General features: G+C 43.8%; 1 protein-coding gene and 1 long non-coding RNA gene across 2 annotated transcripts in view; one reads left to right on the forward strand and one right to left on the reverse strand.

Moving 5' to 3' along the window:
* Nucleotides 1-14,782, forward strand: part of LOC100646668 (zinc finger protein ZIC 4) — a 36,941-nt gene extending 22,159 nt beyond the window's left edge. Inside the window, exons 2-3 of the mRNA XM_003398149.4 lie at nt 10,318-10,487; nt 12,893-14,782. Of these exons, the coding sequence (XP_003398197.1) occupies nt 10,318-10,487; nt 12,893-13,216 (494 nt within the window). The 3' untranslated portion in view covers nt 13,217-14,782. The remainder of the gene's footprint in view (nt 1-10,317; nt 10,488-12,892) is intronic.
* The window catches only part of LOC125385879, a 152,701-nt gene that overhangs the window by 95,939 nt on the left and 30,820 nt on the right, over nt 1-25,942 (reverse strand). The gene's annotated exons all lie outside the window — the stretch shown is intronic.

Here is a 25,942-nt window from a genome sequence, read left to right on the forward strand (position 1 = left end):
ACGTGTGTCTCGGCTTCAAGGTATTCGATGAGGCATCGCCTCTGGAAACCCGCGACTCTCTCGGTTACCTGGTAACTCGATGGTACGCACACCTTCTCGTTGCTCTCGTTAGGCGCTTCCATGTGCCGTGTTCGTCTCGCGCCTTTATACTCCCTCAAAGTATCCGTCGCGTTTCCCCGCTTAATCCTTGGCCGCGCGTAAATCACCAACTTCCTTCTTGACGCCTGCAAGGGTACTTGTAACGCCGCCTTTGCCCACCGAGGGGAGAATCGAAACTTTTCCGAAGAGATCCGACTTTAAGAGGCTTTCTGTCGCGTATTGCTCGTTTATTTCATCTTCTGAATCGGTAGGACATGGCGATATTTTCTTCTTTGATCGAAATCAAACGAAGACATGAAATTTATTTTTTTCTATCCTTTTTTTCTTTTTCTTCGAAGATAAAAATAAACGATGAACTTTTACAGTTCCGATTTTTACTTTTGAAAAATTCTACACAGCTTAGAATTGCGTCGATCATAACGACACAAGGAACAGGCTAAAGCGAGGGCTGTCGAGGGTTAAGAGCGACAGAAGTGGACCTAAGTAGCCGTGTACACGTACAGCGGCACTCGAAACACAATTCGTTCCGGTTCTCAAAACCTGAAATGCTAATCTGCCGGCGTTTTCTTTTCACCGATTACTCCGTCTCGTTCTCACTTAGTTTCACCAAATATTCACATCTCACTCTGTTAGCCTCCTCCTATATTCTACCTAAAAGCGAAAACTTCTCGATCGGCGTGCAAGCTTTCCGGCGGTTCGAATCGAGCACGAAAAGTTCCTTTCGTGAAAAATCTTTACAATAGGCCCTCTAACAAGCGGTCTGACTGTCTCCTTCCGTTTCTCTTCCACTGTTCAGTTTCCTTATTCATCGTTGCCTCTTCTGCCGTTTAGCACCGGTGCACAAAGATGCAACAAAGCGGTCCAAGCTTCACGCAGCCCTCTTTCGTTTCTATTTAAGGGTAGAAAAAGAGAGAAAAGGATATCTCGGGCAAATCTGTTTGCTGTTTTCTACGTGGCCCGTGCAAAAGTTGACGAGACTTTCAGTGGCTGTTGAATGGGGGATAAGGGCGCGCACCTACTTTTGCTTCTCAATGCCGATCGTCGAGGACCCTCGAGCGTGTGTTGCCGCCACCACCGCTCTGTTTATGTACCTGTGTGTCGAGGGGCACACGCTCCAATATTGCCGGTTCGAGCCGCTTCGGAGACCGTTTACCATAGGATCTACACTCGGATGAGTCTCTACGATATTGGGATCGCACGTTTTGCATCGAGATACACGAATAATGTCTCCGAAATTGGAAGATTCTACTGGAAAGCGATGAAAAATAGCTGTAGCTCTTGCACAAACGTTCGAGACTATTGTGTTACGTTGGACGTAAATTCGCTCGAATCGGCCTTGTAACGAATAATACAACTCAGGACTGCGATGAGCGTATATTCGCGAGAATCTGTACACATGTGTAGATACGCTAATTGCTTCGACGTTTTGAGTTCTCATCCACTGTAATCGCAGCCTAAGAAGATTCTCAGAGTCCGTTCGCGAGAGAAGAACAAGAGAATTCACGCTGCTCCTCCCTGCCAGCAAGGATATTCAATTATGGTAGATCGGTGCAAAGATACGCGGCGCCGTGACAACTATATACGCGCGGGTCAGTGTCCAAAAAAATGCCACCTTCCACGAATAAATAACTCGCGTTTTGCATACGGGGAGGCCAGTGCTGGCCAGGGCCGTACGGTAGCGATCACAGGGAAGAGTTAACTCGGAATCCTCTTAACCTGCTCACACGGAACCGTTGTCTTCTAACTCTCACTGGGTCAACATCCAGCCTAACATTCTGCCCTTCCACAAAATTCCGATCGAAGTATCAATTTCCGTGTAATCAAAGCGGACTCTCAGGGGCCCAGGATGAAACCGAAATCCGTGAGGATTTTCTGTTTTCACGAGGATAAACCCGGAGGAACCTCGTATACCGACCCTGCGGTAACTCTAGATGGGCAGCGGCATACCATGGCCATGGCGCCCCTATCTTTTATGCCGGCAGTTTCTGAAAATCTCTCAGTTTGATCTGACTTCCAAGCCTAGAGGAGAGACGAGAGAGGACCGCGAAGAAGGAAACAGCGGAGCAAGGAAGGAAAAGAAGAGAGAGAAGAAGAGTGGAAAGGGAAGATTAGTTGCCAGCGACAGCAGCAACCGCCAGCAGCAACACGTGTGTTCTGCAGTCCGAGTTTACATAAACACGTATAAACGTCGTGTAAACCGGCGCGAGAGAAAGTCCGTCGAGTGGACGCGCGCGTGTACGTGCGAGCTCAGGGCGAGCGTGTGCGAGTGCAACAGTAGCATCCCGACTCAGATAACGGGCAAGGATATACGACTCTAAACTGCACCTACGTGCAGGACACCGGGCTACCGAATTTTCGAGAAATCAAGATCCCCTCGCGATTTTTTCAGAATGAGACACACTCTGGTCCTAAGGAACTGGATCTGGCGAGAAACAGACTGCTTCTCCAGGGAAAAATTTCATCTTTCAAGATACTGTGGTTGTTGTGCTGGAAAATAGAAATGCGTCGAATATGAATTATTCTCTTGTTATACTTGATTTTATCGGGAAACGATGAAGCTTTATACGCAGATGAATCATTCGATAACGAATTCGAATAAATTTGACATGGAAAAATAACATGTAAGTTTTGTCCTGTTTCTGTTGTAAAAATATTGAATCTGTATCGAGCTCGATGTATCGAACTATGATGATGGAAACAAAATGGGAAGCTTCTCGTGCACGGGAATTCTCGGATGCATCCACGTGAACCTGCCTGGAAAAGGGCGAAGAATCAAGGATACTCTAGAGGTTTGGGGAACGTTTCCGCCGCTGCGAGTCGGCAAACGAGGAAGAAAACTGGAGGGAAAAGTCGAGGGGCCAGGGAAAAGCACGAGACGAGTTTGGAAAAAAAAGAACCGCAAATCCGTGGGTAAACGTAACTACCGGTTGATGCGCCGATCATTCCACCATGTTGCCTTTGAAAGGGCGAGCGCCATCGACAGATGTTTCACCACGAAGGTAATTCGAGTGTTTGTTCGTTCTCTCTTCTTCCTCTTCTCTTCTAAACGTCTCCATGTGCACGTCAGTACGAGCCACGTTTTTCGAAACACAGCTTTCGCCATGATACATCGGTGCAGGAATCCTCTATCGGATAGCACCGAAACACCAACTACAGATCTTGAGATAAGATAAAGGAATGGCCGTTGAATGATGTCTTACCGAAGCCAGGTTATCCTTCTGGTCGATCGGTCTCCCGAAGGGATTGGAAAATCGCGACCGAATCTCCAGATTCCTTATCTTAGATAAAGAGATACATTTGGTGTAAGGACAAGAAAGATAAAGTCATAAATTTGATATATTTGGCTGTTTGAGAAGTCCATGGTGAAATTTAAAAGAAATTTAATGATAATATGTTCCTTATGGAATTATATAAAATTCCAATAAATACGTTCTGTTTCTTTCGTTTTACTATTTTTTTTACGTTTTACTATTATTTATGGGTCACATTTACGATCACTTTCCAAAGCATTTTTTCGTCTTTTCCAGTAACAAGCAGTTCACCGGATGCTAAAATATTCAGCTTCTTAGTATTAAAAGAGGTTCATAAAGATACAGGCTACAATATTTTATCCTGTTATGCTATACTATATGCTACAAGATTGATATATTTATCCTGAAACATTTTTTCACACGTCACTTTGTAATCTCGCGATTTACGCTTATAATATAATTTCACAGAACAAAGAAGCCTACACTGTGAACGAAGTTCATCGAACACGTCGATAACGTCTTGAAAGGTGCACGAAGCACGTTCGTTAAACGACCACGAAGATATCGAAATGCCAGTAGAAGGTTACGACACGCGACGCGTTCTACGGACTGACAGTAGAAACGCGAAAGAAGACCAGGGAGAAGTTCAGGCGAACACGCACGAGTGCAACCGTGCACGAGGCCAGGGCATCGTGAAACGTAAACGGGAATCATGATGCAATGAATCGCGCGTACTAGACACTTCCATTTTCGGCCCCGCAATGATTATCCGATCACGATCTCGATTCTAATTCCAACCCGAGAGAGAAGCGGCAGCTGGGTGTCCGAGAGTTTCGTGCGGCTTTCATTAAATCGCGACGTTCACGTTTCGATCCTGCTTTTATCCCGCCACGGAAAGCTCATCGATCATAACCGCGCGCGATCTCTTCCAGTCTCTTTTGCTTCTCTGTATCTGCGCGTCTCGATCTCCAGACTTTCGCCACGAGGACAGAAATCTCGTTGGAAGGCTGGTGGAGAAGTTTCAAGGAACGAAAATGGAGAGAGGAGCAAGAAGGAAAGAAGAAGAGATGAGGGTACGGCGCAATCAATTTACAAAACGCGAGCCTCCATGGATTTTATCTAGATCCAATATCTCATGGGTCCTAATCCGTGGCGAGATCGATCCTGCGAAACCGATCCCATCGACTTTTCATGGATCTTATCTGGCAGAAATAAGCGATCGAAATACAGCGGGATAATTTCTCGGTTTTCACTAATACCGAACGAATAACAAGAAAATTATCCACACGACAACCTTTCGATAATGGGGGATGAGCGAGAGAGAGTATGAAGGGGGAGTGTGGTGGGAAGGTCTTGAAAAACGAGCGAGCAGGGCTTGGTTTTCTGCTACGCCTTGTTACAATGTCCTCTGACCTAGGACCCGGTGTCCTCTTCCAACATAATGGTCGCGAAAAATCATCCATTATCCTTCGATGGTCAAAGGAAAAAAAAGAAAGAAGACAGTTTGAAAGCTGTACAATGGTGTACGCCTATATATCACTCCGGAGATTTTCCGAAAACTGCAGTTCAATGAGTTTTTCCACTAAGAAGCATTCGAAGAAAAATGGAGTTCTAGATTGCCTTTATACCATGCTGCTTCTTCAAGGTGTGAACCGTGTCGACGAAAGAACGACGGAATGCTTAAGTCCTCGCCGAGACGGAAGTGTATGCTGTAAATCTTCCGGTGCTATATTCTAGTCCGACGAGAGATCTATGAGTTTCTTTTAAACGCAGATTTCACCTTCCGCCTGCACTTTTCAGTGTCCTTCTTAAATAGTGAAAAATCCGTTAACGAAGAAAGTTAGCATATCCTTCCCTTAATATAGACAAGAATAGATTCGTTTTAGTTTAGTCGATTATTTGAATCATCGATTTTTACATGTGTAATAAATCCTTTACAAATTAATTGTCTTTATAACGAATTTAATCCTTCTTACCCTTCTTATCGTACTCAGCGAAAGAAAAATTCATACCTTAAGAGATTGATTTTTAATTTCATAATTGTAGCAACATCTGGTTTAAAGGCATGTGGATTAAAAAATTCTTAGAACTACCAAAAGATCGTTAACATCCCCGAAGAGAGTTTTTACCATCTTCGGTGATCTTGGACCATCGTGTTCCTCCGATTACAAGTTAAGAATCTTCATCTTGAATAACAAGTTCTACAAACACAGTGGCGCGGATGGGATTCAACTCGTTTCGAGTCAAGCTCCGATTGGCATCGGTATTTTTTCTGATCCAGTCATTTCTACGTCAAGCTGCTCTCTTTGGAGACTATCTGGATTCGGGACGTGGGTGCATCGTGAATCTCGAAATCCGCGTTGCATTGGCTCTCGTATACGAATTGAAAACGCACACGCGTGCACATTTCCTTTCTTTTTCGCTCACTCAGCTGTGTTCGATACTGGCCGTAGCCAAAACGATTATAATAACTATTTTATCCGGCGCGGATCTGGGCCATTGTGCCTCCCCATTCTGAAAGTCATAACACGGTGCCTACACTGCCCTTCGGGAACTGCTCTTCGGGTCTCCCTCTTGCCTCAGCCACGATACACTGTGTATAACCCACTGCACCATGAATCTCCACTTTATGTATACGCGTCTGCGTGTCCCCTGTGCAAGCTTACTCTTTCGCGTTACTCTTCCTTCTAGTACAATGCACTTTCGTGAATGTACCCGTGTTCTTCGTCTCTTTGTACGAATGCCAATATGAGTCACATTATATAGAGTATTTTTTTACGAATAGATCAGAGTCTGATCGTTGTTAGAGCCTACAGATACTAACTAGGAAATCTAAAGTCGAAAAGGCTAGAATTGACATGTCAATGCGGAAAACTGATTCACGCCTCCCGTCTAAAGAAAAATGCATTGTAATCTGAGAATGGTTGGGTTGGCAACTAAGTGACTGCGGATTTTATCAATAGATGATCTTAGCACATCCTTTTGTTTTGTCAACGTGTTCAAAGCACCTAAGCTATATTGTTTTCTTGTTGTTTGGAATTCCACATTTAACTTAGTAAGAAGACTGCATCGATTAGTTATTTAGTTTCATTTCTATATCCCAATTTAAAAATGGAAGAACAAGACACGCATTTCAGACATTTTATTGTATTATTTCCGAAAAGGCAAGAACGTATCGCAAGCACACAATAATATGTAAAATGATGAATTGGTTTCTATATCGAATATCGTATAACTAATTAGAAATTTCACATCTCCGAATTGAATCATATAACATATTTTGTACTGGAAAAAAGTAAAACGCATCAAGACTAAGCGATTCAAATGAAATTCCCATCCTCCGATATCAACTAGCTAATTACTTAACAACTAAGCAAATTACTTACAATCGCTCTTGTATTGAGACTCAAGAAGCCACCCCTTTCATTGCAATCGTCACGATATTAATGTTTAGCCAGAATTCTCCAAGCTTACTGCAACTGTCTTGTTCGTTTCTCCCTTACGTTTGGATCTCAGTGTCTCGCGAAGAGAGGTAAAAAGGAGAGACACGTAGCCACGGGATCGGGCGTGTATCGAGGCCTCTTCCTATTGGACGAGGCACGCACACGCGTACAGAACCCCGCACACGACCAACGGGGGCAATATTTCACGGCATATTGTTGCCATCTGCACACGCAACCCTGTGCGCGCACGACAGAATGCACGACGTAGGAGAGACGCGAGCTTTTATTTATCTGCTATTTATTTGCCAACGCGCTCGCTACCGAAGCGGTCCCGGCGGGCTCACGACCCTGCCGGGGACAGATTTGAAAAGTTATTAATCGTCCCGTTTTTGGAAGGAGCGCGCCACAGAAACTCAGGGACACATTCTCCTTTTATACGTACGGGCCAGGGATAAACCGAGCGTCGTTGGCACCTCGGAACCCTCGTCCCTTTTACTCTGTCTTTCTCGATTGGCCCCCGAGAAGGGTTTCTCGAGTAGGTGCGAATCTGTGGGTGGAGATCCATTCGCGATGAATCGGGCGGAACGAAGCGACCTACTCTTGTCTCGTAAACCAGCGAAATCGAAAATTGCCAATATCATCGGTCGTGCAAGCGCTTGATGTTAAATTTATAACGGTTTTATGAAGCAAGTTCACAAATTTCTTTAATACTACGAATGAAACAAATTCAAGTCTTGCAACTATGGAAAAAGTAAGTGCGATAATAACTACGAAAGAGTGAAACGAAATTCATTGTATCTAGCTGAGAATAGTTTCAATTTAGATTCAACGGAAACAAGTAATGGAGTATAATATAGTTCGTGTAAGTCATTAGTTACTTAATATTAATATTTTCTACAATATGGTATCGTTCCATTATAACTTTATTTAGCCAGAACTGATAGCGTAACTTTTTAATTAATTTAAACGCCATTAGATTGGTGTATTTTAATATATACTGTACTTTATGAAAGCAGAAAAAGTGATGCAATTAATTGGGAACAATTCCAGGTAAACAATAACTGATAATAAAAAGAAATGAGAACGCGTTGCAAAAGTCAAAAAGGGAGATCTCCCCGTTCGATCACGCAGCGATATACTTTACAGAGGGGAGATCTCCATATTCGGTTGACTAAGTATTAAAACTATTAACAATTGAAATATAAAACTTGTAAAGAGAAAGAAATAGAAAGTTGTGAAAGTGGTAGGGTCAGAGATACTGTCTTTTAAATATAATTGAGTAAAAAAAGTACGTAGTACTAAAATTATTCTACTTTCTTTTTTCTACAGAAATTTTCAAGCAGATAAACGAAATCTCGAACAGTAATCGTACATTTTCTTTAATGAAGTTTCTCGATACGGTTGGCAGCGTATCGAGCGTACGCGTATATCGTCCGCAAATTGCAAACAACGTTGAAATCTCACCTATGGTGGCAAGTCGAGGGAGTTTGAGGCATGTGAAACGTCAGATAAGGCGGCGACACAGGGAGAACGCGCGCGTTCGCGCGTACCGCTATCTTTCCAGCTTCATAAATATTTAAGACGCCTTCTTATGACGCCGCTGCCATAAGTACCCGCACTCCACGTCCGAGCGATTTAAATATAATCTGTGTCGCGGCGATACGTCACTGTAACATGGCAATGTTATCGCGCTTTTCACACGTGAGATGAATAACGACGTTCACCGGCATGTACGCGAAAACCCACCATGCTTCTTTGTACCTATTCGCGCCCAACGTCCAGACTTTCCTCGCGATACCACGCTGGAAAAATGAATTTCGCGATTTGCCATCGTGCAACCAGTCGGTGAATTATTCAAAAATATGAAATACGAACATACGTTTGTTATTCTAATTACGTTTTGACGTTAACTCTCGTACGTTTCTAAGATCCGGATAGATTCTGGCGAAGATTTGAGAATTAACACGTATGATCGCGCTACTCGTTGGTTTTCATCGGTGAAGATTAATTCCAAGTAAATATATCAATTTTCCTCGCACAATTACAAAGAGGAACGCACGTAGCGTAACGTTTCATAACGAAGAAAATGAACGCTACTCGTCGCAACAAAATCTCTATTAATCTTCCATTAACTCCGAGCTTCTCGATTATAGTTTCCAATTAAAAAAGAAAAAGATTGGAATAATATTTTTAGACAGAAAATATTAAAAAAGAGAATCTTCGTTTCTATAGTTGACGGGCTAAGATGTTGAATCTGTGCGACGTTCCCTTTTCTCCCTGCTTCCCTTAAGCGAAGAAGGGCAAAGTTGGCCACCATTTTTCCCATAAAAAATCCGCCAAGTTTGCGCTTCCTGTTCTCGCGTCTCCGCACTTCTCCGAGAGAGCGCCAGGAGGAAGTCCCGGAAAAAGGGAGTCTACGGCGTGTGGGGCTGCGGGGGGTGGCGGGGGTGTGAGCCGACGGTAAAATATATTCCAGTCAACTTCCGGTGGAAATAAATAAGAGTCACGCCACACGGTCTCGTTGCGCCCCGACGACGGCGGCTATTCGTGTGCAGGGGAGCTTATCTCTCGATATCATTGCGCCTCTCTTCGCCCCCGGGCTAAAAGGAGCCACCAGCGGAGAGAATGTTCCACCGGTGCTCATCAAGATATCCACGAAATCATGATGAAACGGTCCGCGATACGATATAATCGCGTTCGAGCCGCCTATTGTAGCTTCTACGAGAAGCCCGCGAGCTTTTCCTCTTTGCCCCGGAGAAAATATTTTTCCTGTTGCCCGTTTCCGTGTTTCACCAGCCCCTTCCTACTTCGTTCGAGATCCTTCTTTGACCTCCTGATAATTGTAATTGCGAATAGTTAGGCTGTTCCGGTTAGAAATGTAACTGCGTTTCCCTGGAAACTTTCGACGATCGTGTATCTAGATACTATTTGCATTTCCTTTTAAATTATAGCGGGACCTGGTTTATCCGAACAGAATGACCGAACAAAGCAGATTGTATGAATTTTGGATGAAATAGACATTCGGTCTACGTATCCCTTGTAGCACTTTTTATTAATTCAGATAATAGAATTTATCTATAAGAATTTCAACTGTTCCCTTTTTGAACGAGAAAGTAACGAGAAAGTTTAGCTGAAGTTGGATACAATCAGATTTCGATAAGATGTTTCTCGTTTATTATAATTATGTAGATAAAAAATATTTGTACAAATATCCGTATAATCTACTTATAATTTTATAGAAATAAATATTGGTACTTGTATAATTGAAATTACGTAATTCAAATACTAGAAGGTCAACGTCGTATAAACAAGGATCTTTCGTATAAGGAATATTTCCTTCGCGTTATATTTAAATCATTTGTACGATGTTGTACATGTTATTGATAGAGAAAGGATGTAGCAATTACATTTCTATTCCGGGCTCTTAGTTTCCTGTGATTCCGAAGCGGTTTTCAATTATCGTAGCCAGGCACGAGTGCACCCAGCACAATTACAAGTCATTAATTCCTGTCTTCTTTTTCCAGGCGAGAAACCGTTCAAGTGTGAATACTCAGGCTGCGAGAGGCGGTTTGCGAACAGCAGCGACCGTAAGAAGCACAGTCACGTCCACACGTCCGACAAGCCGTACAATTGTCGAGTTACCGGCTGCGACAAGTCCTACACACATCCTAGTTCGTTGCGCAAGCATATGAAGGTACGTCGTCTGTAATCGTGAAACATTCGACCTCCGTTCCACTTTACTATCAGTAAACTACGGATGTTTACGCATTTGAATGGTAAAATTGAAGGTGCACACGATGCATATAATATACGAACACATATAAATATCCAAAGTAAATCATCTGCTATAACATTTAGAAAATGAAACAAACTTCTATTTAAGTTTCATTTCTTCAGTCGTATTTATAAAACTATGGAATTTTACCGTGCGTCATTCCCTCGTTCAATTCAACCGAAATTCAGCGAACTGAGCCGAAGCTTCTGCTTTGAAATTGAGATAATTGCAAGGAAGCTCTCTCGAGCTAACTGGTTTACCCTTTAACTGACGACTTTACAATTAAATGTTTAATAATTGTTATACTTCCTAGCCTTTGTCGCTATTAATAGAAAAATATTAAAAAGTCACTATATAATTCACTGACATGAATAGAAACGGAAAAATTCCAAACGAAGGAATTATTATTTGAAAGATTAGCAATTCGAATTCTCCCAATCAATATCATTAATACCGACGGAATATTAGATATCTGCTTTGAAGAATCACAATTTTATTCCAAACTATATCCGTTTCCTCACTACTCCTTGCTTCGTAATTAAATTATGAATGCTCAACAGTGTTGATCGTCCATTTCACGCGATTCCGTATTTCCACGGTTCAGCTTCGAATCGTTTTCCTATATCATCTTGCACACGTATACGTAGGCGCGTATCAAAGTATATGAAGAATGGCCCTATCGTGTTTGCCATTTCGTTTCACGCTAGGAAACGCTAGTAGACACTTTGCAATGGGCAAAAAACGGTTGTGGGAAGAAAGGCTGCCGGGTATCCAGGCGCGCAAAGGTTCATGCACGAACGGCTACGGAATCTTAATAGGAAATTATCTGTGGCACACACAGAAAGATAGTAGACGGAAAGAGAAGCTGAACCATCCGAAACGGCAACTCCCGAGATACGTGCGCGATAGGTTCGTCGGATAGGAGCGAGCACCTTTCGCTTCTCCACGCTTTTCGCCGGCCGTGATTCGCGGAAGGCAGTCGTCGAGATTTGCTCACTGAATTATGAACGAAGGACTAGAAAGAGACGGCAGAAAGAATCAGAGAGTCGGAAGATTTGATCCTCGTCTCCCTGATCCCGGTTTCTTCGGTTTAGCCAACGCGCACTCCTTTTGCTCGTGATAGTCCCTTGATCTCCGAAGCGATAACTTACTAAGATCGAATACGACTACGTACGCTTTCTTCTGTGGTACACGCTCGATATTTCACGCCGTGCATTCTACTAACTCGTGGAAACGTAAATTAGGTCATTCGAAACCAATCAAGTATCATGCAACTGTAAGTTATTTAACTTTTGAAATTCCTGTTTTTGTTATCAATCGAGTTTTGAAAAACAGCAGTAAACGATATTAAGTATATAACAGTGTGTCTCGAGCGAGATTTCTTGCCTCGGCAGAATCGATTGAGCGGCTCAATCATCGTCGAAGGATAGATACGTAGTTCTATCGTCAAAAGGGTGAGAAATGAGTACATGCAAAAGTTAGGAAAAGAACGTTCGAACTACCACGCAATTTATCACAAAGATACTACGCAAAATCTTGAAGATACTTGCAGCGGTACATGAGCGTAAAAAATTCACATCTGGGAGAGAACCATATTATTGTACCTTTGAATACTAACGATTGTTTTGGTTTTTAAGGTCTAGAGGCAACTGGACTCTGGACGTATTGTTATTGTTATCTTGTAATCTTCAGCCAGAGTTACATAAGAAGGTTTAGATTTTGTGGTAACATCCATCGATATAAATATATGAACGTGCTCTCTAAGAGACAGTATTATTATCCTTTTTTTGATCGGCATACTAGCATTGAACGAGCGACGATTACAACCGGCATACACTAACTCTTATATTGATTTTAATACATAGGACTATTACGAATTCATCCATTCGTTTCTTTATCAAACAAACCTATACGTTTAATCCACCTCATATTTAACAAAGTCGCTCGCAATAGTTAATAATCGAGGAGTTGTACCCGTATTTCTGGAAAGCCAGCATTTTTGTAGCTACCATGTATGAAATTGAAAAGGAACATCTCAAGTAGTCGACAACAAATGATATCAATGCTTCGTAATATCAATTTCAATGTGATAAATACCAGGAAAATAGAAACTCAAAGAATCTTCAATAAACACGATCGATATTCCCCCGGGTTCGTTTCAACTTCAACTCCCAAATCACGCAGCCCCTGCTATCTTTCTCACCCCTCTACCACCTTTTACACATTCATCGGTTCCTACCCCTAGGGAGGGCGACTAGTAGGCTCGCTACTAGCTAGAAGTTTCCCGCGAGTATCTAGGAATAAGCTCCGCCTCTTACTTCCAGGTGCACGGCATGACCCTGGGCGAAGGCAAAATAGGAGGGGGCTATGAAAGCGAGGGTGAAGAGAGCACCAGCAGCGGGGGTAGCTTGTCCGTGACCGGACACACCGAGTCTCCTCAGCCGCCTCCGGTCGTCCCGACAACGACCACGGCCAATCCTCCGTCGAGTCATCCTTCGACCAGAGGCCCAGAGTTGACGGAGTGGTACGTCTGTCAGCCACCAACTGTGGGTCCTCAGCACAGCCCGTTGCCGGGTCCACCGCCGCCCCATCACCTTGGCCCACACCACTTCAACCCGCTGATGCATCACCAAGCGACTGCCTACTAATTCCTGCCGGGAACGAACCAGATGACCAGTTGCTCCGGCGAGATCAACGCAACCTCGACGAGGATACACGTTAGTCCATGTCGGACCGTGCAGAGCAATCAAAATCGAATTTGATCACACGTTCGATGGAGAGAAAATGGAGTTTTTGAAAACTGTTATTCGAAGAAGAAATGGAGGACCACGAGGAAGTGCTAAATAAGTTACAATAGAACTTTATTCCTTTAAACTTGTTGCTAAATGTAAGTGGAGTTCAAATCTATAGGATTTTGTCGATCCTTTTTCAGTACCTATGATTTTCCTCGTTTACATAAACGCATTCGATGGACGAGAGTTCAATTAATCGAATTCGAATTATTAATTGTAAATTACTTTTTCTTCTTTTAATAAATGGGATTCTACTCTATGTATTCGCGGATGATCGTTTTTCGTAATAGTATGGCAAGGATACTTGTTTCGCAGATTTGACAATGGGATTCTAAGATAGGTAATGCTACCTACACTCGTGACCAAAGTTAGCAAAACAGACACTTTCGAGTGTTGTTAGTATTTATTTACCAGTACGATTGTATCAACAAGAATATAAAGGAAGAGGAAAAGCGGAAGACGATCGTATTAACCGATGCTAAACGCGATTACAAACGTGAACGTAACTGTATATGTAATAATCGTCGAGAATTCGGGCTGCGATGTACCAAACAGAAAGTTACCTCTATCTAGATGGCGAGGTGCGATTGTAAATACGAATTAAACTTAAAACAAGTGCTATGGCCATTACAGTAAACGCGAGAAATAAACAGAAACATGAAAATAAGAAATTAAGAGAGAGAGAGAGAAAGGGAAAGAAAGAGAGAGCACACTTCCATGTGTTCTTGGCTACGAAAAATCGTATCTCGGCAATCACGGCATTACAAATTAGACGAAGCAATTTCCAACGGCGCCGCGTCTCGTAATTCCAGCTACGTTCGTGTTCCGATTTATCAATCGCGAAACGAAAGAACGACTCGCTGAGTTCCGGCTTAATTGTTCCTCGAGCACGACCAATCGTACGCGCTTCTCGCAGGCTTAAGTCTAATTAAAACGTTGATAGTGAAGCGAAACGGTGTTTTAAAACCGAGTGACGCGCCTGGTTTGCAGGAGGGAGAATTGGAAAAAAAGAAGGAAAGAAGGGAAGTCACAAACGTCCAAACAGATGCACTATTGTTGTATATATTATTATCATGATTATTATTATTTAGTTTGCGTCGTCGAGCGGGAAATAAGGTCTAAAACGTTGTGAGATTAATAGAAATTCGGGGGCTGATGGTTCCATTTGTAAAATATTGTACTACTATAATTTCTATGTGTGATATCCTGTAAATACAGAGAGAGAAACGAGAGACCTACGGCGCGAGACAAGCGAGTTCAAATAATTACTGTAATAATTTTCTTTCTTTCCTTTTTCGTTACGTATATGCTTAGGTTGTCGGATGAGAATGCATCTCTTGTTCATCCACCCATACCTTGCATCGTATTATAATATTTGTTTTGCAAAGATCTGAAATATATTGATGATGCGATATATTAGAATATTGTCTGTTTTATTCGTCGGTACTGAATCATCTACACCTGTTCTTTCGAAATTTACGAAACGATCGAAAATAACACGGAATACTTCGCTCTTTATCGAGACTTTAATATCAGAATATCAGTTTTACTTTTTTTCTCTTTTGCTTTCGGTTTTTGTCATCGTTCCCGTAGAAAAAAGGAATTCATAAATATACGATTTTAACGTCGTATAATTGATTATTGAAAAGTTGCCCGAACGATGACAATGCTCCACGCGAAGATACCTCCCGGACCCCGAGGACGACCTTTTTCGTATCGCGGAGGCGGTGGATACTTTATACTTGTATTGTAACGAAATTTATGAACGATCGAGATAATAAAATGCGACGAGGAATCCGACTGGCGCGCAGTTTCGGGTGAATATCGGCCGACTAAGCATCTCCCTTGATCTCGGCCCTGAGATTACGTCGTATCAATAAATAATAACTTTAACGCGAGGAAATTAACGTTTCTTTTATTGCACGGCCTATACCTGCCTTTACGAGAGAATTTTACTGCTCCAACCATGGAACCGGAACATCGGTTTCTTCTATATCGTGATACGACTAAGCATTTTCTCATTGAATCTAAAAATCTCTAACTTGTAAAATTCTAAATACCTTAAATACCAACCCATGCTTTCATCCTTAACATTAATATTCCTCTTTAATCTTCTGATCTTTAACGTTCTGTATTCTTTTAAATTTCTTGCACGGTATCTTCAACGCCCCGAAACTAACTTTGCGAAAGCTACCGCATTTCGTCGAAAATCTCGAAACGGCAAACAAGACGCACACCTAAGCTCGGTAAGGCTCCAAGATTTCTATGTAAGATTACAAAAACAGTTTCCTCGCGGGATTATAAATATCACGGGGAAGGACGGTGGAGGGGAGGACGTATAGGGACCTTATTAAACTGGCCCCCGATACTCGAACCCGTAAAGGCGCACGGCGTCTGTCCAAGCATTGAACGGGCAGTATAAAAAATCGAGCAAGGAGAGAACGACCAAAGGAGAGGATGTATATGCGTGTATAGCAAGCACGTGTGTTCGTACCGAAAAGGTTCGGCTGGCATGGCGCCACGATGTGTCTAGGCACCTACGCGAGACGTGGAAGGGACCAGGAGGAAAGGTGGAGAGAAGAGATAGGATCGGCAGAGGTGGACGCGCGAGAGAGGCCATTTTATTGCTTGATAAGCAGATGAATTCGTCAGATAATTTCTGGCCCGGATGCAGATGATTTTATTAGCTGAAACGGCGCACCAACACGAAGGAATTCTTTCGGTCGGACGATTGAGATGACACACGGCCCCGGATGAGAGATCCTCACCAGATAGAGCCACGGGTACGTCTCTCCCCGAGTGTCTTTGCATCGCCTCCCGTGATCGATGGATTTTCCCTCGCTTTTTGTGAATGCTCCCCTTTCTACTTCGTCGTTTCTGTGTTCCTTGTTCTTCCTTTTTATTCCATCCATCGTCCGTATGCCTCGTATTTCGTTTCGAATTCGACCGGCTGTGGGTTTTTTTCATCACGAAAAAGCCAGCAGAATGAAAAAAAAGAAGAGAAAAGGAGAGAGAGAGAAAGAGAAGATAGAGAGGATCGTTACAGCATCCAGGGCGAATCGAGCGGAGAAGAGCTAGATTCGCGAATATTTTTCGCAAGCGTGACTCGACGTCCGGGCTCGGGACCGTCCAATCAGTCAACCGGACCGCAATCAAACTCTCGTCGTTTCACAGAAATCATGGATGGACGAAAACAGCTGGACCCTCGTCAGAGAACACCGAATAAATATCGTTCCGACGAAATAGAAGACACGCAGAGAAATAGAGACGAGGAACGAGGCAACGGAGAGAGAGAAGGGGATTCCATGGTCCGGTGGCCAGACGCGAAAAAATAATTCCGTCGCCGGGAACGTCCTTTTGTCTTCGCCTCCGCTCTCGTTCCTTCTTTTTTTTTCCTCCTCTTGTTCCTCCGCGTCGCTCATAAAGCCGAGATTCGTATTAAAGGGCACGACACATAATTAATGCCGGCCGGTCACGAAACATCGCAAGAGAGAGAGACGAACCAAGAAGGAAGGTGATGCGCCACGGTTGTCCTGACTTTATAAAGAAACGCGTGTACGAAGGCGGTACATGCGTCCATACAGTGCGTTGCACGCTTGCACGTAGCTATGTCGCGTGCCACGTAACCCCATCGCCATAATTGTACACGTGCGACATCCAACGCGCGAAACCGCCTCAATTAGGATAATTAGTTACGAGCTGTTGAGCCTCCAGTTTCCGCTACTATCTTATTAGTCTCCTCTTTTTTCTTCAAGTTTCCTGTTGGTCGACGCTAATTTTTTTTCGTAGCAAATAATTTATGATAATCAAAAGAAATTCGCAGGGAAATTCTCTAGAACAAATATGTACGACGATACTATCATCAAAGGCTATCAATGACGCTCAATCTCGGTAGCGATGGATTAACACACGGATTTTCAAACAGAAATTTATGTAGCAAGTGACAAGACAAGTCTGAAGAATTTAGCCACAATTCTCGACGATAAACCGAACAGATTTACATCGCTTGTAATTGACCAAAGAGAGAGGTGAAAATTACGAGAAAAAGGATCGCGATCGTTAGCACCGGGTGGACAAGATCGTCGTAGACACTTCCGCAGAGGCGACGTAAAACGATGTAAGAGGATTAAAAGGCTTGGCCGATTGCCTTCCATTACCGGTCCTGTCCCGCCTGTAAATCCTCCGCAAAGCTATTGATAAATCATTGCATCGCGCGACTCGCCTTAACGATCGAACGAGTGGTTTGAGTTACGAAAACACTAACAAAGCGCCAGGATTTTGCCTCGTTTTAATGAAAACCGGCTTGAAAAGCGTAACAGGGATAGAGATAGAGGGTCTTAACGGGAAATCAGGTTGCGCCTACTAGATACGAAATATAGTGACGAGGTTAAGAGGGATTAACAAACGCCACGAGCGTTGCCCGAGGGAACGATTTCAATCGATTAACGAGAACCTTTACGCTGGTACTGGTGGATCCATTAATTTAGCGGACACGCGGTATTGCTCGTTGTCGTTTTTTAATATCGATCGATCGACTATTACCGGTTCCGCGGCGACTGTTAATCCTCCGCGAGCCGATTGATAAATCACAGGGAACATTGTAGGTTCGCGCGACTCGACCGCGCCGGACACCGAGCCCGGATTAAAAAGCGTTGCATTTTTCGCCCGGCCGGCGATAAATCCTGCTCCAGGGACCGCTGTTGAAGAATCGCGCGGCCGGCTCCCGCGAATAAATTACCCTATTGATAGTTTCATAAATAATACAATTGTGAAGATTCGAGCATCATCGTGATTTATCGGTATTGAACCGAATGAAACGAATACTCGCGTGCCTCCGACGATCCTGGCTAGTCTTTGAGATGGAAAGATGAGATGAAAGATTCTGAAGAAATTGCGAACATATTGAAATGGAATTGCAAACACGCGAGAGATCGTTAATCCTTTTAGCCATTGGAAGGTTAAACGCGACGAGGAATCGAATCGTCAAGTTCTCGTACGGCTTGCGTGTCAAGATTTCGGGGAAGTTGCAACAACATTAACCATGAAATGCTGTCCATGATAAAGTACCGAATTAAATGCCTCAACACGGTTCTTACGCGGTTTGGTGTACAGCAAAATTTCAAAGAAGTTGCAACCATGTTGGTCATGAGAAGTTTGACCGTGATGGAGCATCGAATTCTCGAGACAGTTCTCACCGAGCGTCGTGTTCCAACGAACCCCGTATAAATCTGCCCGAAGCACGAGTTATACGGGTTGCAGTTGTCTCGAACGCACTTTTGCTGCTTCTTTCACGATGCTTCACTCGTTTCTTGCCACTCTCGAGTACACACTCGCTCCGTTATAGTCTTTCGTTGCTCAATTATATTCCAAAAGCCATCATAAAATAGTAATCTGCTTCTTCATCCTTCGTTTTATTTAGATATATTAATTTCGCCGGAAATTTTAATCGACACAGAAACTACTTAGAGTCAGTAGATTGTCACTCAGTCAGTCAGTAGATTGTTACTTTCTTACTTCCTGCTTCGAGACGTCAGGAACACTTCACATCGCAAGAGGCCAAATAAATCAACGATCGTTCGCAGTTCTACTAACATCCGACTAATATTCCAGCATCGTGTACAACCCCCCGGATCGCCGTGATTCGCACGATTATTCAAGCAATTCTCTACGTTAACGAGTGCAGAGCCACTGCTCTGCAACCCAGCAAATTCCTTGCGAGCCCATCGATCGGCCAGAGCATCGATTACTCGTCCCTCCTCGACTTAGATCGATAAAGCATCCCAAGACGATCGGAACGACCGGTGTTAAAGGGTTAAGGGCTGCTCCCACCAAGTAAAACTGTGTCGTGTGTTTCGAAGCCGGATCGGGTCGCTCCTCCATTCAATGAATAATACCTGCTGGTGTTCGAGGCCGTGTGTTGCTCTCCGTTGCATCGAAGAAGACTGCGAGACGTTGGTGTGCGTGCGCCGGTATGATCTACGGGGGTTATTACAACGGCAGCAAGCCACGACGAGGCGAGTGCTTACCGAGAATAGCCGAGCCTCCACTACTCTTTGGCCCCTGCCACGATATAACATCTTCGCCCCACCGTTCTACCAGAAATCGTCCGAGTAAATACAAGTCGGTCGACCGACGCGTTCGCGCTCGTCGAGTATTTCTTCGCGGATGCTCGAGTTCCGCTAGAAATTAGGCTAGCCTCGGAGGATCGACCGATCGCAATCGGCTTTGAGATGAAAGAAATTTACGACCTTGAGGATTTATGCCTCTAAAACTTCAACTCGCTATGATGGAATTGTGGAACGCCGAGAGATTTCAGAAATTAAAGTGATTTACGAAGGAGCAATGATAATCGCACTACGTTAATAGAAGATTTCAATTGTACCTAGATACGTGCAATTCGCAGTAAGTGTGTATCGTTTAGAAGCGAAAGTGTTTAGGAAATTAGTGTGTCAAATGGCCAGCTTTAATTCCATTCGTCTATTTAAGATTGAAATCTTTTATCAACGTGATATCGTTTGCCTCGTATTCGAATTAGTCCGGCACAGAGTCAGGTTTAATTTCACACGGTCGGATAGAACACGATGGAAGAGTGCGTGCAAACGAGAGTATGAGGACGAGAATGAAAGTTCGGGGCCAGGGTAGCGGAATGACCTGGCAGTGGGCTGGAATATTGCGATGGTCCTTACCAATAACCGGAATTGCACCGACCCGCTGTGAGTAGTTTTCGTTATTCGAGCGTGAAGTATTATCACGAAGGAGGATAAATGGAGGTAGGCCGCGTGGAAGAGGAATAAAAGAGGAGGGCCAGACGAACATTTACCCGTCTGCTCCGATCCGGCGAATGGGAGGAACAGAGCCAGAGGGAGAGAGAAACGAGAGTCGAATGAGAATGAGAGCCGGAAAGTGCAATTTGTAGTCGCTCTCATTTGTCACTGTATCTCCCTCCGCCTCTTTCACCCTTGCTCCCCCACCACTTTTCATCGTTCCTCCTTCTGCCTCCTCTCTCTGTATATACTATTTTTTCCCCTCTCCCTGATTCCCCTGGCCCAAGAGTCGCGAGAGTCCTCTTTCTACCTTCCACTTGTACGCATTCGCGTACACAGATACTCCCACTTTCTTTCTCCCCTTTTTTCTCTCTTTCTCTTCCTTTCACCCTGCCGGTTCGTGGTCGTTTTTGGCCGCTGCCACGTTTCTCGTATCGTTCCTCCTCGCCCTTACCCGCGCCACTACACACGGGAATCTTGCGAGATAATAAGCTGATAAGGGATTTATAAATCCACTCTATGCAAAATACACGCGCATCTGTCAGACCGGTGGAACGATCTCCGTGATTAGCTCGGCCGTGTACGCGTACCCATACGTTGCGATCTTCTTTTCTCTTCTTTGTTTCTCAGCGCAGACGCATGTAATAAAGGGAAAGAGGCTTCTTCTTCTCGTTAGCATCCCCTAACATTCGCAGACCATCTTCCGTTCGAACGATTCAGGCAACATTGAAAAATGAAATTAACAATCGTAAAACCTCGTAGCATTTATTATAAGACAGGATAACGCTTTGAGACGGTTAATGTCGAACGTTTACACGTTCACGACAACCGTAATAGCTTCATAAAAAAATAAAAAAGAAAGCGACGACTTCTCGGAACGCGTTCACGGTTTTCGAGAGATTCCCATTAAGGGGTTAGGGACTAGGTGGAACAGTCGAAAGCTATATTTCGGTATATTAACACGTAACACATCAAAAACACGTCACACGGGTACACCTGCGACTACATTATCCGCTGGACGCACACGCTTATACTTTATTTATGTAAAGGCTGTGTTCTCGACTCACGAAGATCCGATGGAAACCGAAACGCGCGTCTCATTCACGTGGCCCGGTTATAAACGTCCGCGTAAATTCGAGGCTGGTTAGAGATCGTAAAGTAGCTGGATACGCTCGATATGGCCGCTGGCTTGCCACAGAAAATCATAAAGTCCGCTACACTCGTGCAGAAGGGAAACAAGGCAAAGACCTCGCAGCCCTATCACTTGAATTGTTGTGCGACTTTTCGTTTCATTCAGCTTTGTCTCGATAGTTTGGAAATGATTTTTCATCCTAGTACCCTTTTTCTCATTGAAACTTTATTTTCTCTTACTAAGGGCAGAAACATTATGGCTAAAAGTAAAATCGCAACGATTGAGTCAGGAGCATGATTGAGACAATCGGAGGAGGACACAAGGTCAATACCAATAAACCCATTAAGAGTGTATTTTTAAAGGAAGATTTCTTTTTTCAATTATAAAGTAAATTAATTCAAAGTTTCGAAGGGTATGATAATTGCAGCTAAGGTTTGACGAAGGTTTTTCATCATTCAGACTGTGAAGGGTGAAGAAATCGCAAACGTGGCAGGCAAGAATCCGTAGGACGAAGGACGAAACGGTAGCGAGGCAGAAAATAGGCCAATCCCCGAACACCAACGGTTTTTGTCGTGACAAGAAAAGGAGCAACGAACCAACAGATATCTCGATTAGATTTACCGATGCAACTACGGGCCGAAGGTGGTCTCCGGCTGACGTAGCAATGCGTAGCTGCCACAACAGGCCGTCTGCTCTTATTATTATAAATTATTTATTTGCATTTCCAAATGATCCTTGAAGAATCACGGTATTATGCTAATGCGGAGATTAACATATAGGGAGGCCCAGCGCGATATTTCAACTCGCCTCACCATTTAGGCTGTGGGAGTCTAGCCAACGGTGTTTGATCTCCACACGACTCGAAAGAAAGGCGCGGGCCGGGGATATTTTATCATTTCTCCTCCGCTACAAAAAGATTCGTACGGCCTGGCTAGGGAATTCCTGTAGCTCCGACCAGCGAGAACAATGCTTTCCTTGCTGGGAATCCTTCGGCAGTCGATCGAACCGAGAGAAATATAGACACTTCGGTCTATTTCCTAATTAGAGTTGCATTTTCGTCGCAAAATTTCACTATCTCCGAACGTCATATCGACAGTCATTTTACGAGTATTTGTAAAAGACAGATAAAAATATGACGTGACTATTATTACACTATTATAGATACTATTATTACAGATATCAAGTTTTATAATAAAAAAAAAATTATAAAGAAAATGTTATGGCGAACAGACATGTACCAAATAACTGTATGATCTATATATAAAAAGTATTAACTGTTGCTATATTAATTTGTATTATTTTATTATTATTATATTATATCTTAATTATTTTATTATTATGTTATGTAAATATAGATATATCTACATCGGGTTTGAAGGAAAGCAACACTCGCAACTGTTTCATGGCAACACCAAAAGAAGGATCGTGAAAAATAGCAAGAAGAAAAATTCCATTCGACACCGTGAGCTAATAATAGCGGACGTGAACAAATTTGAAAGAGCAATCGAGTTTAGACACCGATTCGTTCGCGACCATACACGTCAAGGCGGCGAACATTGTAATCTTTGGCTAATATATTACGGCATGGCTGGCGGGCAGTAATTTTCGCGTAGCGGTCGCGTTCGGGGCCCCGCGTGCCGTGTCCCGAAAGAGAAAGGGAGCGAGAAAGCGTGGGAGAGGGAGAAAGAGTTCCTTAAACGACTTAACCAAACGTAATTAACGTTGGCCTATCATTATGTGGTAGCGAGACCACACCCTCGTCACATTATATGTTTATAAATCAGGCCGGAACTGCTTGTAAAAAACACGACGACGAAAATCGAACGAGTCCAGGGGCGCCTGGCCTCTCCAACCACCAGAGGAGAAGAACCTGAGGAACAGACCGCCATCCACAGAACCCGGTGTGTCTGTGGCGAGCAGGTAGAGGAATTCTTATGCTAATGATTTTATGATCGTGGAAATGAATGCTCGTCATATTTTTTTAATCGCCTGGGTTTCCACGTAGCCGCGAGTCACGCAGCCAGCCAGAAACAACCTATACCTCTCTCTTTTTCTCTTGTTCTCTCGAGTCAAAACCTCGTTCCCTGTCTCCCACTGTCTACTTTATGCCCAACCGATTTTTATCCCCGTTGTTACAGTCTTAACCGGGCTGGTGCGTGCCCGCGCGTCTTATACACGCTGTCATAATCGTAAAGTAACTCCGGCGAAAAGACAACTTTCAACGTTTTCGAAAAGCCTTTCGTGAAAACCGAGCGCCGCCATTAAACTTTGTAATTGAATATCGGCCGCGTTTCGACGACATTGGTAATTAATGTGGCTCCATAGAAGCCTATACGTGCCGCGAGGTACCTTACTGTTGATGGTCCATGCGAGGCAACATCGCTTTGCTCGAGAAGAATTACTGCGCGTATCAATTACGCGAATTCAACGGGACGTGAAGTTTCGATCTTCATTAAATCGTAAAGGTGAAAGAATCAGCGTGAAGATGTCGAGATTCAAACAACTCGCAAGTATAAAAGAGTTCACGGGAAAACAGGCATGGGCGTCAAGTAGCGTGTAATTAATAGTAATCTAGATCGCGTATGTTGATCCCAGGCGCGACGAGCCAAGCCTGTGCAAGCATCATGATTCATTTTCATATCAATACCATCTTGATTCTTTACCCTCTGTTTTTACTCTTTGACGTTACCCTCGTACTCTTAATAAAATATATACTTCAGTAGAAGTACGTTGTTGCTCTACATTTTTCTCTTTTTTATTTCATCGTTCGAGGGAAACTTGCAAAGAAACAGTCGAAGAAGCGGCTTTGAGTGAGACGTCAGGCGAAACGCGATGCACCGAGACGCGCTATAGAACATGCATTATGAGGTAACAATTACATTGTGTTCGCGCGAACCGCGTATGTAAATGCACCGGGGCCGACGTGGACAGTGCATATAAAGGTGGTCGCGTAACCAGCGACTCTCACACTGGCTGCGTGCCGGGCAGGTGTACCAACAGCTGAGTCCAACCACCCACACACACAGCTAGACCAACTCCGACACCTTGATGAATACTACCATGTCCCTGTTTCGCGTTGCATTGCGCAAGGTGTACCGTCGCTGTTTTCCTTCGCTTAACGAGCACGGATAACGTAATCCTCTAAGGTCTATTGTGGTCTGGCCAAGGGAAAAGAGTTAGTCGAGATCGTTTGAATTGGTCGTTTTCTAATTTTCGTTATCGTGGAATAAAATATTAATGGCAAAGAATACTTTTTCTTTTCTTTCCCGAAAAATTTACTTTCCTTACTTACGTGGCTCTTGCATAGATATTAAGTTCAAATAGTCTATCCACGTTGCGTTCGTATTTGTTGCAAAGACTTCGTTCAAAAGTAAAGATAGTGATTCCGAAAATAGACAATGAAATTGCCGGGAAACGAGCGCTTCTGATAAGTACATCGGCCGTAAAGTGGCTGAAATACAACTTCCTCCCGGAAAGTAGCACTCCTTCAACGCTCATGGTCTTTTTTACGTATCACCGAGGCCTTGTATTACTCTTCCGGATTTCGTTCCTGCCGGATCGTTGCACTGACGTAACGGATATAGCCGCGATAAGAGCATGAAATCCTTGAGCAGGTGGCCGGGGTTCTCGACAGGTCAAGAACGTAAACGCCTTTAAGACGATTGTATTGCACATGCTCGTCCAACATTTTTACACTGTTATATAGGTCAAAATTAGCATCCCTTGCCGTTAATTGCGCCCGAAACACCCGCCTTTCCTCCTTCGCTGGGTTACGCTAACATGTGTACGGCACACCTTGGTTTGCCCGCAACGCCGAAAGGTGTTGGCGCAGGAAAATACGGGTCAAGGGTTTGAATCGTGTTCTTCAGGATTTCATTGACTTAACATATGTTGCACAGCGATCGAAGAATAATTACAACGATGAATATCGTGGTCTGATTAAGGAGTTAATCGAAAGGGTGACTTGGACGACCTAAATCTGCGAAGAACGAAATAATGGCGGGCCAAACAGAACCAAGGAGAATGCCCGATTGGGCGGAACGGTGAAGCAAGGTGTATTTCGTAGGAACGAGGAAAAAACGAAGGAGACGAGGCTCGTCCCCGGGATGAAACAACAATCTAATCGCGAACGCCATTTTGTTTCTGCCTACCGGAGCAGTAGTTGATATATGATCCCATTGGCTACCAAGCTGTTTGGTTCCCAGCTCTGTACTGGACAGCAGGCTCGACCTCAACCTTATGGTGGTTGCTATATAGCCATAAGCTGGACGCTCTTCGGTTGCCCTGGCAATTAAAATTCTTTTCTTCCCGCCATGGTTGCTCCTGCTTCTCCTTCTTCTTCTGCTTCTCCTCCTCCTTCTTCTTCTTCTCTTTGATTCTCTTTCTCGATACTCGGTCTACCTTCACCTTCTCTTCGTTTCATACATCGTCTTTCTCCTGTTTTCTCTACCCCATGTTCTTCCTTTCTCTCAACATCCTGCACTTCTTCTTCTTCTTCTTCTTTCTCATCATATCTCGGTACGCACGGAAGAAACGCGTAGCAATTAAAACTGCCCGCTCGGCCCGGACGTTTACACGATCCTTAACTGCTGGTAGCGCAAGGGTTAAGGGAACTGACGTGACCAGCTTAAGTAGCTGGTCAAGGGAAACGGGTAATTATACGAAATGTCGGTGTTTTCAAGCCAC

Source organism: Bombus terrestris, chromosome 10 (assembly GCF_910591885.1).
Source record: "Bombus terrestris chromosome 10, iyBomTerr1.2, whole genome shotgun sequence".
NCBI lineage: Eukaryota > Metazoa > Arthropoda > Insecta > Hymenoptera > Apidae > Bombus > Bombus terrestris.